General features: G+C 51.6%; 1 protein-coding gene across 2 annotated transcripts in view; it reads right to left on the bottom strand.

Moving 5' to 3' along the window:
- Positions 1–7,511: 7,511 nt before the first annotated feature.
- Positions 7,512–16,727, bottom strand: part of FRMPD3 (FERM and PDZ domain containing 3) — a 58,630-nt gene continuing 49,414 nt past the window's right edge. For both annotated transcript variants that reach the window (XM_065846810.2, XM_065846811.2), the window contains exons 16-17: positions 14,483–15,292; positions 7,512–13,841 (exon numbers count right to left, since the gene is read on the bottom strand). In XM_065846810.2, coding sequence (XP_065702882.1) covers positions 10,984–13,841; positions 14,483–15,292 — 3,668 coding nt within the window. In that variant the 3' untranslated portion in view covers positions 7,512–10,983. The remainder of the gene's footprint in view (positions 13,842–14,482; positions 15,293–16,727) is intronic.

Genomic DNA, 16,727 nt, shown 5'->3' with positions numbered 1-16,727 from the left:
AGAAGAGCAGAAGCTGGGAAAAAAAGTGGAGTCCAAAAAGGGGTTGGGAGGCTAAAAGGAAAGTAGAGGCTGTGAAAAATTTAAGGCCTAAGAGGGGTGGGAGGCCAAGAAGTGGAGGCATCTCCATCATTAGGACCCTCTGGATTTCACTCCCCTCCCCTGGCTCTCACTGAACACTTCAGGGACTGGAGGCTTTTCTGTCTGGGAGCAGAAAAAACAACCACCACTCTGGGAGCAGTTCTGGTTGCTCGCTTGCTGCCCGCTTCTCTGCCTCTATCATCGTTTTGCAGGGATTATTTTTATATAAATCCTCTTCTCTGCTATTCAAAGTCCCTCAGATGCAGAAAGAACCCTCTCGGTTTGAATTTTTACTGAGTTGACAAGAACCCCCTCTTGTTACCTTCACAGAGGAGGTCACTGTATCACAGGTATCCCCCGTGGCCCATTGGGTTGGTTGTATTTTGGAATGAAGCTCACCTGTAGCACTGTAAACACTGCCAGAGTTACGCAGAATGTAGCTGCAAGACAACATCCGCTAGGAAAAAGCACACCATTTGTCAGGAAAAGGAAAAAAACTTTGGGAAATAGATAGTATTTTCAAGATTCCACTAGAAACTATGGATTTAGCAATGAAAAACTCTTTAAAGGATCCTCACCAGTCCCTTTGTGTTCCTGATCTTTCTACTCGCATTTCTCATGTGCCTTTCTAAGGACCCTGGTTAAAATTATGAGGATGGAGTCCTGTTCCTTTAGCAAGAGGTGGATATTCCTTAGATTCAGGACTGTTTCCAAGGTGCTTTTCAAAGGTGGGATTGAGTGGAGCGTTATAAAGTGTCCTGGACCGTGTTTGTTGACCCATTGCACATCCCCAGCCTTTTCATCCCTGTCCCCTGCCCTTGGCATGTGCAACAAACCTCAGAGACGCAGCCCTGAGATTTCTGCCACTTTGAACACAGCACGTTTGCTTTTCAATTTTATAGCCCAGCTGCAGAAAACCCCCTCCCTGTTCACCCTCTAACTGGGGGGTGGGTGACAGCAAGGGGCAGCAGCTCAGCTGGTGCAGTGGAATGAGACATGGGCATGTTCCTTGTCTGCTCATGCTCCACATGGAATTACATAGCCTGACACAAAAACCTTTGGAAAAGTTTCCTATCATGTGTATGGACTGTTTAAAGGCACACTAAATAAATTTGGGTGATGTAAATAAGCCGAGATACCTGTCTTCCCTGACAGACTTCTCTCGCGTGCAGTTAAAGCCATGGGTGTCCCAGCCAGCTCTACTGTGTCTGCCTACGCAAGGAATTTGTTAGGATGTTTTACACAGGAATCCAGACACCGTGCTTTAAATGAGGATAAAATTGAGACATTACTCATTTCGTTTTGACTGTCAGCTCCCTTGGGTGTGATGAAAGCAGCAGTGGGTCCCAGCTATTCAGCTCACCCCGCTGTTGTATCTGGAGCTGCTGTGATTCCTGTGTAGTGTTGCCAGGACCTTGGAGAGGATGGAAATCCTGACAGGAGAATGTGGCCGCTTCGCCACAGGGATTAGAGTTCAAAGTGCTTTAAACCAGAGTGCCCGGTTGTTGTCTCCAGCTGACAATGACCAGCAAAGTCCACAGAGACATAAGCAGTTTGATCCAAACCTATCTTGGGATTGCTGCTTGAGGTCTGCTAGTTTTCCAGCTCCTGCTTTTTGATCGTTTAACTCCTGAAAGCCAGGTCTTCTGTTTTTCTCATGTATATTAGAGGGACAAGCGATAGCCAAATTTCCATCCCCTTTCTATTGCTTCTCACTGATGGAACCCTGCTGAGGACTCCTTGGGAGTGGACATCGTTTGGAGAAGATGAAGGGAGGGAGCAGACTATGGGAGTGCAATGGCATGAATGCATATTGCGGCTGAGCGGTGCTCCTGGGAGCTGTGAAGGCCCTGGAGGAAACCTGCACCAGCTCTAACACCACAGCAGAAATCTGGGGGCAATATGAGAAGGGCAGTTACTGCTGGTGCTGCTTTGAGAGGGTGTGAAAAGGCGGGTGAACACAACCTGCCACGCTCAGGCACTTTGCTCTGGTGGGAGGGAAAGGAGAAACATTGATTTATCTTCATGCATACACACCTGCAAATAGATAGATTTGGGAAAAAAAAAATTACTTTTAATTCTCTGTGCTGTGCAGCCGAGGTGCCGATTTTTGAAAAAAATCTGTGATTCAAAAATATGAACTGGAACATTTTACCTGGATCATTTCCTGCAGGAGTATTTGCAAGTGCCCAACAGCAAGGCCACAGGATCAGCACCTAAAAGACGAGCACAGCAATAATAAAGGCAGGGCTTCGTCATCCTTCTTGGGTATGTACCAGCACAGCTCCTCCCTTCACACCTTTGCCATCCTGGAGCACCTGTTGCCACCACTGTACAAATAATAACAGTGTCCTGTGAAGAAATAATTCCTTTCTGACTGGATGCTGATTGACCACTAGATGGTACTAACCATCGACTCTGAAATTGCTGCTCAAACTGACAGCTGTCAATAATACTTTTAGGTTCTGGGGGGCATTAGATCCTGTGCGCTTCCCATTGGCTCTGGCCGGCCAGGGGCGGGGCCCCGCCTGACCCCGTGTCGCTGCTGGGCGTGGCTCGGAGCTCTACTCCTTGTCCCGCCGGCCGCCTAAACAACGGCCCTGGCGGAGTTTTGCGATTGGTCGTCTTCTGGCCATCTAGTCTGCGATTGGTCAGGGCGTCCGCGCACAGCGCTGGCCGGCGGGACTGTCCCACGTCGCCCTGGGCTGCGGCGCGGGGGGGTTACTGCAGCATGCCGCGGTGCGTCCGCCGCCGCCTTACTTTTCTTTCCTGAGACTCCCTAAGCTCAGTTTGTTTAGCTTAGGACAATCCTCTTCACTTTTTGCAGGTTGCAGGGAGGTTGCGGGAGCCTAAATCAAGATTAGATCACTTCCCTGAAGTCATGAGGCTTTAGTATGGGTGCCAGCAGGCTAAGAAAGATGAAGCTGCTGTGCTGCAGCTCAGCTCCCTGGCGCTGCACCGGCTACACCTGGGGGTGTCAGTGAACAGGAGGGAAAATTAAACGTCAGTAAAACCGTAGGTCTGAATTGAGCAGCTACAGCATTTCAACAGATGTGGTGTCAGTAAGAAGCATTTTACACGTTGTCCATCAGCGTGACAGGGATCTCGTCGTACAGGATGCCACAGAGGTGCCGGCCCTGCTCCTGGCTCTGGGCGTTCGCCCGGCGCTTGGGGTCGTCCTCGTCCGAGCTGTTGTCTCGGAAGCCGGGAGGGGGGGCGGCCATGGCGGGGAGCAGGGATGTTGTCTCGTCTTCTTCCTCATCGCTCCCAGGAGGGGGAAGCGACATCAAGTCCACCATATTGTCCCGGGTGCTGCTGGGCTTGCCGCCCTTGCACGAGGCCAGCCGGCTCTTGATTTTGGCTTGGCAGGACTCGCAGTAGAAGTGCCAGGTGTCGCTGCGCAGGTGGGTGTCTATGGTGTGCGCCCTGGCCCCCGTATCCCACAGAGCCCAATAGCTCCTGTGGAAGAACGAGAGATGTTGGATGCGTGCATTTATAAAAAAGTAAGAAGAGGTGGGAAGCGATTCATTGTATGGAGATCTCTGATCAGCCCCAAGCGCTGGGGCAAGCTGGCTGGGTTTGCCAACCGATGTCGCTCCTGGCACTGTGAGGCTGATGCCATGATCTCCCTTTCCAGCCAGAGGAGGGTGCGATGGGGACAGGTGCAGGGACCCTGGCCAGACCCGCTCTGCAAATAGTGGCCGTATCAGTCCCGCTCTCCACAGATGGGCAAAATTGAGTCACTGCTACTGCTGAGCCCCAATGCACAGGGTTGCTGGTGGAGCTGGAGTGTTACAGAGATGAGCTTCCCCCCGCCAGCCTCCCAGTGTTGGGACCAGAGCCAGCAAGCCTGACTCAAGCAGGCGGAGCTGTGGAGAACTGCACTGGAACAAGCAGAGTCTTCTACTGAACTTCACAACAAACTGAACAACTTCTGGTTTTAAGAAAAAAAAGCCATACAAGCAGCAGCTGGCATCTGTTGTTCTGAAGGGACATGGCTACAGGCAGGGCTTTGGGTTCTTTGATAACGGCTGGTTTTATAAGACCCCAGTCCATACAGTAATACATGGGAAAGGTTTATCTCACAGGGGCAAAAGGATGCTGCAACAGGAATTAGCAAGGCTCATTTGGAGAGCTTTAAACTAGATTTCGAGGGGAATGGGGTTGAACCTGGGCTTGCACCAGTGGGGCAGCACTCTAGTATTGGTGAAGGCTGGGAGGCCTCCCATACCCCTAGGGTGAAATCAGTGTGCTCAGCTCGCTCTCTGAAATATCTGTACACCAATGTGTGCAGCATGGGGAACAAGCAGGAGGAGTTGGAAACCTGTGTTCGGTCAGGAGATTATGATTGGTGGCAATTACAGAGACATGGTGGGACAGCACACATGGCTGGAATGTGGTCATGGATGGCTATGTCCTTCTCAGGAAAGACAGGCCAGCCAGGCGAGGTGGTGGAGTTGCTCTTTACGTGAGAGAGCAACTACAATAGTACTAAAGTACTGTCCATGCATGGATGAGGAGTGAGGGAAGAGTCTGCAGGTGAGAATTAAGGGGCGGGTTGGCAGGGGTGATACTGCTGTGGGTGTCTATTACAGGCCACCAGATGAGGGTGAGGAAGTCGACAAGGCCTTTAGAGACTCCTCGCGCCCACAGTCTGCTGTAGGTCCAAATCAACATGGCCTCGGGAGCTCTACTTCCCAAACAATTTAGGGTATGCATGCACCCTAAGTTAGATCTTCTAACCCTGCCCACAGACAAACTCTCTCCCCTCCACCCCCTCAGAAATAGTGGCCGTATCAGTCCCGCTCTCCACAGATGGGCAAAATTGAGTCACTGCTACTGCTGAGCCCCAATGCACAGGGTTGCTGGTGGAGCTGGAGTGTTACAGAGATGAGCTTCCCCCCGCCAGCCTCCCAGTGTTGGGACCAGAGCCAGCAAGCCTGACTCAAGCAGGAGGAGCTGTGGAGAACTGCACTGGAACAAGCAGAGTCTTCTACTGAACTTTACAACAAACTGAACAACTTTTGGTTTTAAGAAAAAAAAGCCATACAAGCAGCAGCTGGCATCTGTTGTTCTGAAGGGACATGGCTGAATAGGTAGGAGACAGATTCCCCATTATGAGTCTTCCTGATGGCCTCTGCAAGGATCATTGAGATGTCAATCACCTGGAAGTGATAGACAGTTTAGTAGAAATTTACTGTGTAGACAGCAATGTATTGTGTAACTTGCTCGCGGTTAAGAATGTATGCAATGTGATCAGCTTAACTAACAGAAATGGGGGCTTAAAGAGGGACTTAAAGAAGACCACCTATCCCTGCTTTGAACCACATCCTGGCATGAGGCAAACCAAGCGAAAAAGCATGACATGGACTCACATATCAAACTGTTTTCAGGCCAAAGAGCAAGGGTTTATGAAATTTAACCAAGAGGAAGACTACTACTTCAGCCCAAAGACCCCAACAGATGACCACCAGCAAGTATATGGGGATATTAAAATTATTTCAGGGAACTAATTGTAATATTACCTCCCATTCTAAGAAATGGTGTAAATATGTATGAAATAACTGGCATAAAACAAAAGCTTTGGGCAAAACGGTGTGCAAGCTTTGGGAGCGATCCCCTTGCACCCTGGCACCAGAATAAACATTTTATAACTCATCTCAAGTTGTAGAGTTTATTCTACAGGTGAGGAATGAAGGAAGATGCATCAGTGTCACTAAGAAGACATCAAGCCTGGAAGAGCAGCTGGCAAGTTCGGAACTTAAGGAGTAAACTCATCACTCAAATTTATAATATTCTAAGTGGAGACAAATGACTTCTACACATAACTGGGATCTGATTACATATAACTCTCAAGATATTCTACATAGAGCACTACAAGAATCATTTCCCTGTTGATCTTTGTCAGGACGAGAGTCTACTGTTACATTTCTTTCCTGAGACTCCCTAAGCTCAGTCTGTTTACCTTAGGACAATCCTGTTCACTTTTTGCAGGTTGCAGAGAAGTTACGGGAGTCTAAATCAAGATTAGATCAGTTCCCTGAAGTCATGAGGCTTTAGTATGGGTGCCAGCAGGCTAAGAAAGATGGAGCTGCTGTGCTGCAGCTCAGCTCCCTGGCGCTGCACCGGCTCCACCTGGGGGTGTCAGTGAACAGGAGGGAAAATTAAACCTCAGTAAAACTCCTGGTCTGAACCCAGCATTTCAATAGATGTGGTGTCAGTAAGAAGCAGCGTGTTCATAGTGCATTAAGTGAACTCCATATGTAACATTTTCTTTCTTCTGGATAGTTTGCCTCCTAAGGAAGGAAAGAAAAAACCTAAGAGTTGCAGAACAGACAGAGCATGGGCCTGTTGGCGGCTGCAGCAGTGACACTTTCCTCCTCTTGGCTTTTCTGGTTTTTTTTTGATCCATGCCCAGCTTTATAAATAGGTGTGTTTTGTCTCAGTCGATGTCAAGCATCGTTAGTTAGTTCAGCATGGGAAATGGTGTGATGCAGATTAAAATAACGAGCCTGGAGGCACAGAGAACGTGTGTGAGTCTCCACTGCTGCCGCCTTTGCTTTAGACAACACATTCAGCCCCCGTACAGAGAATGACCCAGTTGCTAAGTTTTTTGTGTTGGATCTTTATCAGACTTGGCTTTTACAGTTCCTGGAGGCTTTGGGGCACATAGAGGGCACACATCGCTGCCTTCCTCCCTGATAAGCAGAGAGCAATTCATCGTGCCAGGCAAAACGTGTCCCCAGAGGGAACGGATATGGGAAACATCACCTGTAGCTAGGAAACCGTTCACCTTGCTCAGATTTCTCCCTGGGTCTGGTATTAGAGTTATGCTGGGCTTTCGTCCTGCAGACACACCAGAGCAGTCCCGCAGGGCAGCAGAAGCATCAGGCCCCCGCTGGCAGGTCCTGCACTGTCACCTCTTCCCAGTGCCAGGCAGAGGCTGCGGTGTGTCCGAAAACGCGCTGGAGCTGGTCGGTGGGTGCTCAGCTGAAAGGCATTGGCCAGGAGACGGTGAACAGAGCGGGGTTAAAGCACGTCCTGGCTCTCCCCTGCTTTGGGGCACCAGGAGGTCCAGCTTTCCCAGCACAGCTGCAGTGCCCAGCGCCAGCGGTGATGGGGTCAGTGCCGCGTCCCCCTCCCTGAGGGGAATTAAGCCAAAACACCCATTAACACCACAAAACGGTGCCAAGTCAAACAGTTCATTTCAAACCTGCATTTTTGCTGTTTCATGGCTTCCTTCATAGCCTGGCACTTAACTGCTGTGGAGTCTGGAGACGTTGTGGAGTCCTTAAGCTGTGCCCTTCCAGTATGGAGACACATGTATTTCTATAGCAACAAAAATAGGGGGTTTTGCTTACGAGCAGTGTTTTGTATAGCTACAAACAGTCACATTTCCACAAAGTTCTTTAAAAAAAGACACAAATGCTAGATTGGATAGTAAGATTAATATATTTAATCTTTCTTGTTTGTAAAACAAGACATAAATTTGTGTACATATATAATTTATATATATATTTTTCTTTATATATACTATATACAAGCAATAAAAAAAATTTCCTCTGTATTAGGCTGAGAGATTTAGGGAGGAATGATCCAGGCATAACAGGGAGCTCGAAGAAACTCAGAGTTTTGTAATAGATAATTCACGGGGAAAAGAAAAGGCTCCCTGTCAGCCTTCAGCATTCTAACAGGCTTTGCCCACCCTGGACTGAAATCCGAATTGGCTCGTCCACTGTCTATTTGCTACATGGTTCTTGAAAGCAGGAGGCTGTCCCCACAGCAGGATCCCCTCTGCCGTGCCGACAGCGATGGCCAAAGGGGCCCAAAGCCACGGGCCAGGGGAGGTTATTGCACTCGGCAGAGGACGCGCATGTTAAAAGCACATTGTGCATTTCCATAGCTCCTGTGGAAGAACGAGAGATGTTGGATGTGTGCATTTATAAAAAAATAAGAAGAGGTGGGAAGCGATTAATCATACGGAGATCCCTGATCGTCCCCAAGCGCTGGGGCAAGCTGGCTGGGTTTGCCAACTGGTGTCGCTCCTGGCACTGTGAGGCCGATGCCATGATCTCCCATTCCAGCCGGCGGAGGGTGCGATGGGGACAGGCGCAGGGACCCTCGCCAGATCCGCTCTCCCCACGCGTGTGGGAAGGGCAGTGGGTGGCAGGGTGAGGGCGATGCAATGTGCAACCTTGCATTCTGCTCCGCGCTCTGTTTTGGAGGGTGGGTGAGTGCAGTGAAGCACCAATTAAGGTGGTCTGATTGATCAGGTCTAGAAGCTGGACTGGAAGGAGGAGGGGAACCTTGTGGTGCAAAGGGAAGCATTTTACCTTTCTCCTGGAAGTGGAAAAAAAAAACCAATCCAAAAACCCCAACTCCAAATAAATAACCATCACACAGTACTAAATAATGCTTCTATGGCAGTCAGTGGGGTGGAGAGAGGAAGAGAAGCCCAACGCCCTGTCGAGGAGGGCAGCTCCTGTGGCCCATGGCAGTAGCGCTGCCTGCTCGGGGGCGAGCCATGGCTCACCGACAAAGCTGATCTGGGGTTTGTCTCTAATGGGCATGGTGAAAGGAAACAGGAGAGGGTTTGGGCTGAGCCTTGGAGGCACGCACCTGACCTCTGGAGAATGGTGTGGAAGAGGTCTCCTCTCAGCTGCTAGCCCCGCTTCTGTCTTACAGTGGTCAAAGATCAATCTGCATTCTTGCAGGCTCTCTAGCGTGGACACAGCCATCCAGCAAAGGAAGTGGAACATAGAATCATACAATAGAATCAAAGAATCATTTAGGTTGGAAAAGACCCTTAAGATCATCAAGTCCAACCCTTAACTTGGCACTGTCAAGTCCACCTCTAAACCATGTCCCAAAGCACCACATGTACATGTCTTTTAAACACCTCCAGGGATGGTGACTCCACCACTGCCCTGGGCAGCCTGTTCCAATGCCCAACAACCCTTTCTGTAAAGAATTTTTTCCTAATATCCAATCTAAACCTCCCCTGGCGCAACTTGAGGCCATTTCCTCTTGTCCTATTACTTGCTACTTGGGAGAAGAGGTTCTTCTTATCTCCTTATCTCCTGTTCTCCAGGCTAAGCAGCCCCAGGTTCCTCAGCTGCTCCTCATGAGACTCGTGCTCCAGGCCCCCCATCAGCTTCATTGCCCTTCTCTGAACTCTCTCCAGCACATCAATGTCCGTCTTGTCATGAGAGGCCCAAAACTGAACGCCGAGTTCGAGGTGCAGCTTCACCAGTGCCCAGTACAGGGACATGATCACTGCCCTGGTCCTCCTGGCCACACTGTTCTTGATACAAGCCAGGATGACATTGGCCTTTTTGGCCAACTGGGTACATGCTGGCTTGTGTTCAGCTGCTGTCAACCAGCACCCCCAGGTCTTTTATCACCAGGCAGCTTTCCAGCCGCTCTTCCCCGAGCTTGTAGCGCTGCCTGGGGTTGTTGTGACCCAAGGGTAGGACCCAGCACTTGGCCTTGTTGAACCTCATACAATTAGCCTCAGCCCATTGATCCAGCCAGTCCAGATCCCTCTGTATGGCCTTCCTACCCTCCAGCAGATCAACACTCCTGCTGAACTTGGTGTCATCTGCAAACTTACTGAGGGTGCACTCGATCCCCTTGTCCAGATCATCGATAAAGAGATTAAACAGAACTGGCCCCAATACTGAGACCTGGGGTACACCACCCATGACTGATCACCAACTGGATTTGGCTCTGTTCACCACAACTCTTTGGGCTCGGCCCTCCAGCCAGTTCTTTACCCAGTGAAGAGTGCACCCATCCAAGAGTGCACCCATCCAAGAGTGCACCCATCCAAGAGTGCACCCATCCAAGAGTGCACCCATCCAAGAGTGCACCCATCCAAGAGTGCACCCATCCAAGAGTGCACCCATCCAAGAGTGCACCCATCCAAGCCATGAGCTGCCAACTTCTCCAGGAGAATGCTGTGGGACATGGTGTCAAAGGCTTTACTAAAGTCCAGGTAGACAATATCCACAGCCTTTCCTAAGTGGGTCACTTGGTCATAGAATGAGATCAGGTTGGTCAAGCAGGACCTGCCTTTCATAAACCCATGCTCACTGGGCCAGATCACCTGGTTGTCCTGCACATGCTGTGTGATAGCACTCAAAATTATGTGCTCCATAACCTTCCCTGGCACTGAGGCCAGACAGGCCTATCATTCCCTGCATCCTTCCTGCTCACACGCATTAAGCCCTCGCCTTTTGCATGGGCAGTAGCTGTGCTCAGGACTAGGGCACTGGTGCCTAAGCTGTGAGAGCAGAGCTTGCTGGGGTGACCTAGCACTGCCCCAGGCTTGTAGGATCCTGTCCACGCTAGAACTACTTCCCAAGCCCCAGCGTAGCAGCAGGGACTTGCACCCCAGAGATCCCTTCTGCATTTGCGGGCCAGGAAGACCCTGGAGGCAGAACTGCTGTTTACGTGGCAAGACACTGGTTTAGCTCCAAACTGCCCAAGTGAAGCTAGGAGATCTCAGCTCTTTTCGTGCTAACTCACTGGCCCACCACACACCGTGACACAGATCTTTGCACAAGTGAGGCTCAGAACCACAGAAAACCAAACGAGCGTGGGGACGGGGTGACTGTGCCCCCTCAAGTACCATCACCGACAAGCCAGCATGGGAGAGCAAGCAGAGCAACTGCTCGAGACCCCTGACAAGCTGGTGGCACAGCTTGCAACAGGGCATGAATTTACTCTTGAGAAACACCACCAACACAACCATCCATTCTGCAGAGATAAAAGAGCATCTTGGCTACCGCAGACCCCCGTAGATGTGGGCCTGTGGAGACGCATCCTCACCAGACCTATGCGATTTGAGAACCACTAGCACACGGCCCAGAACACACTGGCTTGTTGGTTTTTGTCGCTGGCTTACTTATTGATCAACGTCTTGAGGGAGCGTGTGAGCGTGCTCATGACAGTGGCAACCGTGGCTGACTGGCGGGCGAGCTGCTCCACCGTCTGCTGGTGGCTCAGCGTTCTGGCTGTGGACTCCTCCGCAGCCTTCAGGAGGAAGGTGTAGTTTCTCACCACTTCCTCCACCTTTGTGAGCAGCTCTTGGCGCTGGGACTCCGAGCGCACGACGTACACCAGCCTCACAAATGTCTCGATGAGACTGCTTAGCACCTGGAAGCTGCTTGTGATGGCAGAGAGCATGTGGGTAGGACTCTTGTCGACAGCTGCCACGCGGCGGCAGGATGCCCGAAACTCCTTGAACTTGAGGGCGAGCTCTTTCTTGTACTCGGCCAGCTGGGAGATGTAGGGTTTGCAGTCCTGGACGTCAGGGCTCACCACGCACTGTCTCAAGATGGTCAGGAGCTCATTGGTGTCCAGCTGCACTTGCAGAAACCCATTGGGAAAGCTGTAGGCATGGCCTCGAAGGGTGTTGATCTTTGCCAAGCTCCCCTCAAAAGTGGAGGTCCTTAAATCTATTTCCTGGGTCTGACTGTCACTGGGACTGCTGCAGGCTGTTGCATCTAGGACCTGAAGAGTCCTGCTCATGACTGGGACCATCTGATTGTCCAGCTTCATTCCCGGGAGTATCTGCATGGGGATGGAATAGGACAGTTCATCCTTCTCACTCCCATCATCTGCAACGTCGCATTTCCTGTAGTAGAAGCAGTACCGGATGGAGCAGCACTTCTCATCCTCCATGTCTTCATCCTGCAGCTCAGCAGGACTTGGATACATCTCCTCCTGGACAGAGAACACTGCTGAACCCTTCTGGTTCTTTTTCTCCTGTGCTATTTGGACGTAGGAGGGATCAGCCATTCCAGAGGCTTCCTGGATTTTGCTCTTCAGAACAGGACAAAGGATGCTGGGCTCAGGCTCTTTCTGGGGGCCTTTCTGCTTGGCTGTATAGATGTTCTGGTAGAAATCAGAGGACAGGGATGTCCTATCAGTCTTATCTATTTCACTGACACTGTAGCGACGCAAGAGCTTCCTGTAGTGCGGAGCACCCATGCACTCCCCCTGGGAAGTGCACGTTGTCAAACAGGACACGCCGTTCTCTGGATCTGACCGGTAGTCTCTGGACTCTAAACTTGTGGATCGTATCCGCTTGCCTTTGGAAGGGCTGCTCATGCTCGTCAACCTCATGGCTTCTGCCAGCTTCTGCTCATCGGTAGCTTTATCCCTCCCTCGCCTCTCCAGTTCTGGCACGGCCAACTGGTTGGGGGGTGGCCTCACCCCCCTGCAAATCCTCTTGCAGTCGCAGCTGCGGCGTTGCTCCCTGGACATCCCTGGGACTGTTTGCACAGGACTGCTCCTGAGCTGGCAGCTGCAGCGCCCAGGGGCAGGGGGGTGCAGATACTCCTGTGGTGGGAGGTCACCTTTGCTCTTTGGCTTGAGCAGCTCTTCAAGGAATTCCAGCTCATACTGCTTCACCTTCTGCAGCTGGGCCTGCCGCTCGTCTGTCTCCTTCTTCAGCCGGGTCGGAAAAGTTGCGGAGAACAGGTTCCTCAACCTGAAGGGAGCCTTCGGAGCTTTGGGTTTAGCTGGGGCATCAGCATCTTGTTGAGTCACCTCCAGGACTTTTTCTGCTTTTTTGGAAGGCACAGTGCTGATCTGCAGGCTCTCAGATCTGGGCACCAGCTGGATTGGCCCTTTGGGTTCCTCACTGGTGGTCCTGAAAGTGCTACCAGGTGATGGAGAGTGCGGATTGCTGCTCTCAGCTTTTAAATTTTTGGATGAACATTCCTGTTGCATTTTCTGTCCTTGGTTTGAAGGAGCTGTGTGTTTCTGAAAAAGGGTTGTGGCTTCCCCACCTGCCTTCTGACTTGGCTCTCCACTTGCGGCTTTTCCTGGAGCATCTTTACTCACTTTCTGCTGGTAGCTTTTAGAGGCAAAAGTCTTACCAGGTGTCATTTCCTCACCTGCTGAGGTGAGATGGAAAGCTTCAGCCTTACTGCCATGAGCTTCCTTAGGACTTGGAGAAACTTCACAGTGTTGCTGTGGGGAGAGTTGCTGCTGCTGCTGACAGTTGCATAATGTCTCTCCAGTCTGTGGACCTCCTTTAAGTTTCAAAGGCTTGCTGCTGGCTGTCGTACAGCTGCTGGTACCATTCGTGTTCTTGTCTTCTTTCGAGGCTGCGACCACTTGGGGAGCTGAGCCTTTTGCATTTGCCACTTGCTGCAGAGCAGCTGAAATGATAGCTGGAGTTTCACCACTTTTTTGATCCAGGACAAGCTTGGAGCTTGGTTGGACCTCTTTGGGGATCTTCTCTTGTAGATCCTGTGCCTGCTCCCTGTTCAGGGCTGCTGTGGCGTGCAAAGATACCTCAAAGGCAGCTTTTGTGTGGCCTTTGCATTCAGAGCCTGGCACGGGAGCCCCCCTGTTCTGCTCAGGAAGCTGGGGGGTCAGCACTGGCTGGACAGCCAAGGTGTAGCTCCGCTCAGCATGCTGCTGCTGCTCCTGTTTGCTCTTGCAGTTGGTAAGGTTGCGGCTTTGGTGAGGGAAAGCTGGCTTCAGTGAAGGGCTCGGCTCCTGGCGGCCAAGGGAGCAGGGTGAGGTGAGCACAGCCTGGGCAGCACAGCTCTGGATTCGGAAAGGCAAGTCCTTTCTGGCCAGGAGATTTTCTTTGTTGATATGTTGAGCGAGGAAGTAGGCTGCATTCTGATGCTGCTTCATAGCAGAGACCATCTCCGAGACATCAGTTAGCTCTGAAGAGTTGGTTTCATGGCCAGAATCCAAGGATGACTCGGGGGTGATGGCAGCCAGGACAATAAGACCTGAGGAGGGACACAAAGTAAACCCCACGACAACACTCACACCACACTGCTACGTGGAGGAGAGGGGAAACCATGCAGCAAGAGGGTCCCAGGAGTGAAGGACACAGCATCCCATCAGAGAAACTTTAGTGTGTTGCTGCAACTAAGAGTTGTTAATGTTTTAAGAGAGATCACTTCTTAGCACTGAGCTGGCTTGCTAGTTCAATTCAGCAAGAGCTCTTGGCCCAGGAAAAGGTCCTGGGAAGCTTTCCAGTGTTAGTGACAGCAGAGCTATGGGGACTGGTCTGGAGCAAGAAGGAAAATGAGGGAGCAGCTACTCTGCCATAGTGAGTAGGGCAACCAACGCGGGGAGAGGGACAAAGGACTGTGCTGCCAGCACGCTGGTCCCAGAGACACCAATCTGGCAGCAGGTTTGCCCTGGGAAGGGCTCACACGCTGCAAAACCTGGGTGGAAAGCTGCAGAGACTGAGAGCCAAAAGTGCCAGCTGAGTGGGGTCACAGCAGGGAGGAACTGATGCTTAGTTTTAACCAGCAGCTGCTCCACAATCACATACAGGATGGGAAAAGGAGACTAAAGGGAAGCATGTACCATAGGAAAGAAAGGCTACAGGGAAGAAAGAAAGTCACAGCCACCGAAATACCTGCAGTCTGCTGTGGTGGGGGATGTGGACAATCTTCTGAAGCAGCCAGAGCTTCCAGCGCCTGCAGGGTAGACACCAGGGCATCGTCCAGCTCTTGGGCATGGTCTCGGACAGTCCGCGGTTGCACGTTGTCTATCAGCGTGACAGGGATCTCATCGTACAGGATGCCACAGAGGTGCCGGCCCTGCTCCTGGCTCTGGGCGTTCGCCCGGCGCTTGGGGTCGTCCTCGTCCGAGCTGTTGTCTCGGAAGCCGGGAGGGGGGGCGGCGATGGCGGGGAGCAGGGATGTTGTCTCGTCTTCTTCCTCATCGCTCCCAGGAGGGGGAAGCGACATCAAGTCCACCATATTGTCCCGGGTGCTGCCGGGCTTGCCGCCCTTGCACGAGGCCAGCCGACTCTTGATTTTGGCTTGGCAGGACTCGCAGTAGAAGTGCCAGGTGTCGCTGCGCAGGTGGGTGTCTATGGTGTGCGCCCTGGCCCTGCTCGCATGCCTGTCTCGGTCAAGGCCATCCGGGTCGTACTCGTTCCCTGCCCCGTTGTAGCCTTGGCCAGAGCTTTTCGAAGTGGGGTCGGATTTGGTCCTGGGACGACTTTCCTCCAAAAAAATCAGGTTTTCATTGATATCCGTCTTGCTCTCTCTTTCCTTCTTCTGCTCTCGCATGTGCAGATAGCAAAAGCTGATGAGCTCCGAGTCCGAAGCCCTGGCAGCTGGAGGCCCGTCTGCTCTGGCGCCGGCGGCAGAGCCACCCACCAACCCGCTCTCTTTCTTTCCCGCGGCAGGCCGGTGCAGGTTGTGTGCGTTGATGTAATCTGAACCAAAACCACAACATGCACATTAGCAGCAGCACGTGGGAGAAGGAAAGACAGCACGGGGAGGCTCCTGCTCACCCTGGAGAAGCATCCATGTGCTCTCTGTCCTCGAGCCCTCAGACTGCAGGGGGACACACGTGTTCCCTGTGGCACAGTTGTCTTTTGAAAAACCATTTGCAACCCGCTGGGCCTGTCTGCCAGTAATGAGTGTGGGAAGAAATGTCCTGCACATGCAGATCGTAGAATAGTTCAGGTTGGAAGGTATCTTTAAAGGTTATCTAGTCCAACCCACAGCCCCAATCCGGGCTGGACTCCATACACCTCAGTTACCTGGGAAAATGTCTTCTTTCTGTCTGTCTGACAGCTATGTTATCAGGCTAGCCCTGAAAGAGCCCTGCGCTGTTAAGCACTTCGCTGCAACAACCTCCCATTGCTCCCTTGTGCCAGGCAAGCGGCTGGAATATTGCTTGAAGTTCTGGCCAGTGGTCCAGCCCTCAGGAGGGGCATCTGTCTGCATTACAGGTTGAATTGTGCAGCTGTGCTGAGAATGGCTGCCAGGGGGATCCAGGCTCCATCTTACTGAGTATAAATTAAATCAAATAATTTCTAATTAAATTCATTAGCTCCACAAATTGGACAATTTGTCTCCCCAAACACACATTTGTGTTATACTGCTCATCACCTGCAATGCTAGAATCCCAATCAAAACAATCTCCCTCTCATTTATGGACACGCTGGTACTCAGAAATGACAACTGTGTGAGGGAACACAAGGCTCCCATGGCTGGGGACGTGTGTTCAGTGCTGGGCTCTGGTGGGGCAGCATGGACCAAAGCAGAAGCTTCCCAAAGCCAGACAGCTCTGATGGGTCATGCCCTGCTCAGACAGCCTTGCTGGCTGCCCGTGCTGAGCCACGGTCTGTTGCTGAATGTGGCCAAAACTCTCAAATCCATAACCCAGCTGCTGGTTGCTCTGAGAGAGAAGGTCCTGACAAAGAGCCAAGAGCACAACCAAGAGCATGGAGCTCCTTGGCTGGTGATGGTTGCTGGTGGGAGCGGGGCAAGGATCTGGCATATGGCTCTGCAGGGAAATGTGGAAAGATGGATCTAACTGACAGCACCCGGGCAGAGCGTGCAGTTCTAAACATGTCTGCTGTTCAGCAGGAGGTCTTAATGGGCCTTGGGGAAGATGGATGTCCTTCTCATCTAGGCAAAAAGCATGGGCCAGGGTTTGATTCTGCTTTCTACAAGATCCTGGCACAGCCTGCCTGCAGCCCGGAAAGTCAAAGCCTGGGCTAACTTGATTCATCCCAGTGAGGCTTTCTTATCGTTCCTGCAGAGATGTGCTAATGATCAGCAGTCCCTGCTCCCTGTGATCCTCTCGGCTCCTGACAGCTCAGCCTGCAGCCCTAGCGAGACCAGAACTGTGAGCAGTCT

The sequence above is a fragment of the Patagioenas fasciata genome, chromosome 11 (genome assembly GCF_037038585.1).
Source record: "Patagioenas fasciata isolate bPatFas1 chromosome 11, bPatFas1.hap1, whole genome shotgun sequence".
In the NCBI taxonomy this organism is placed as follows: Eukaryota; Metazoa; Chordata; class Aves; order Columbiformes; family Columbidae; genus Patagioenas; species Patagioenas fasciata.
The sequence above is the reverse complement of the archived record's forward strand: the minus strand, read 5'-3'. Positions and strand labels throughout refer to the sequence as shown.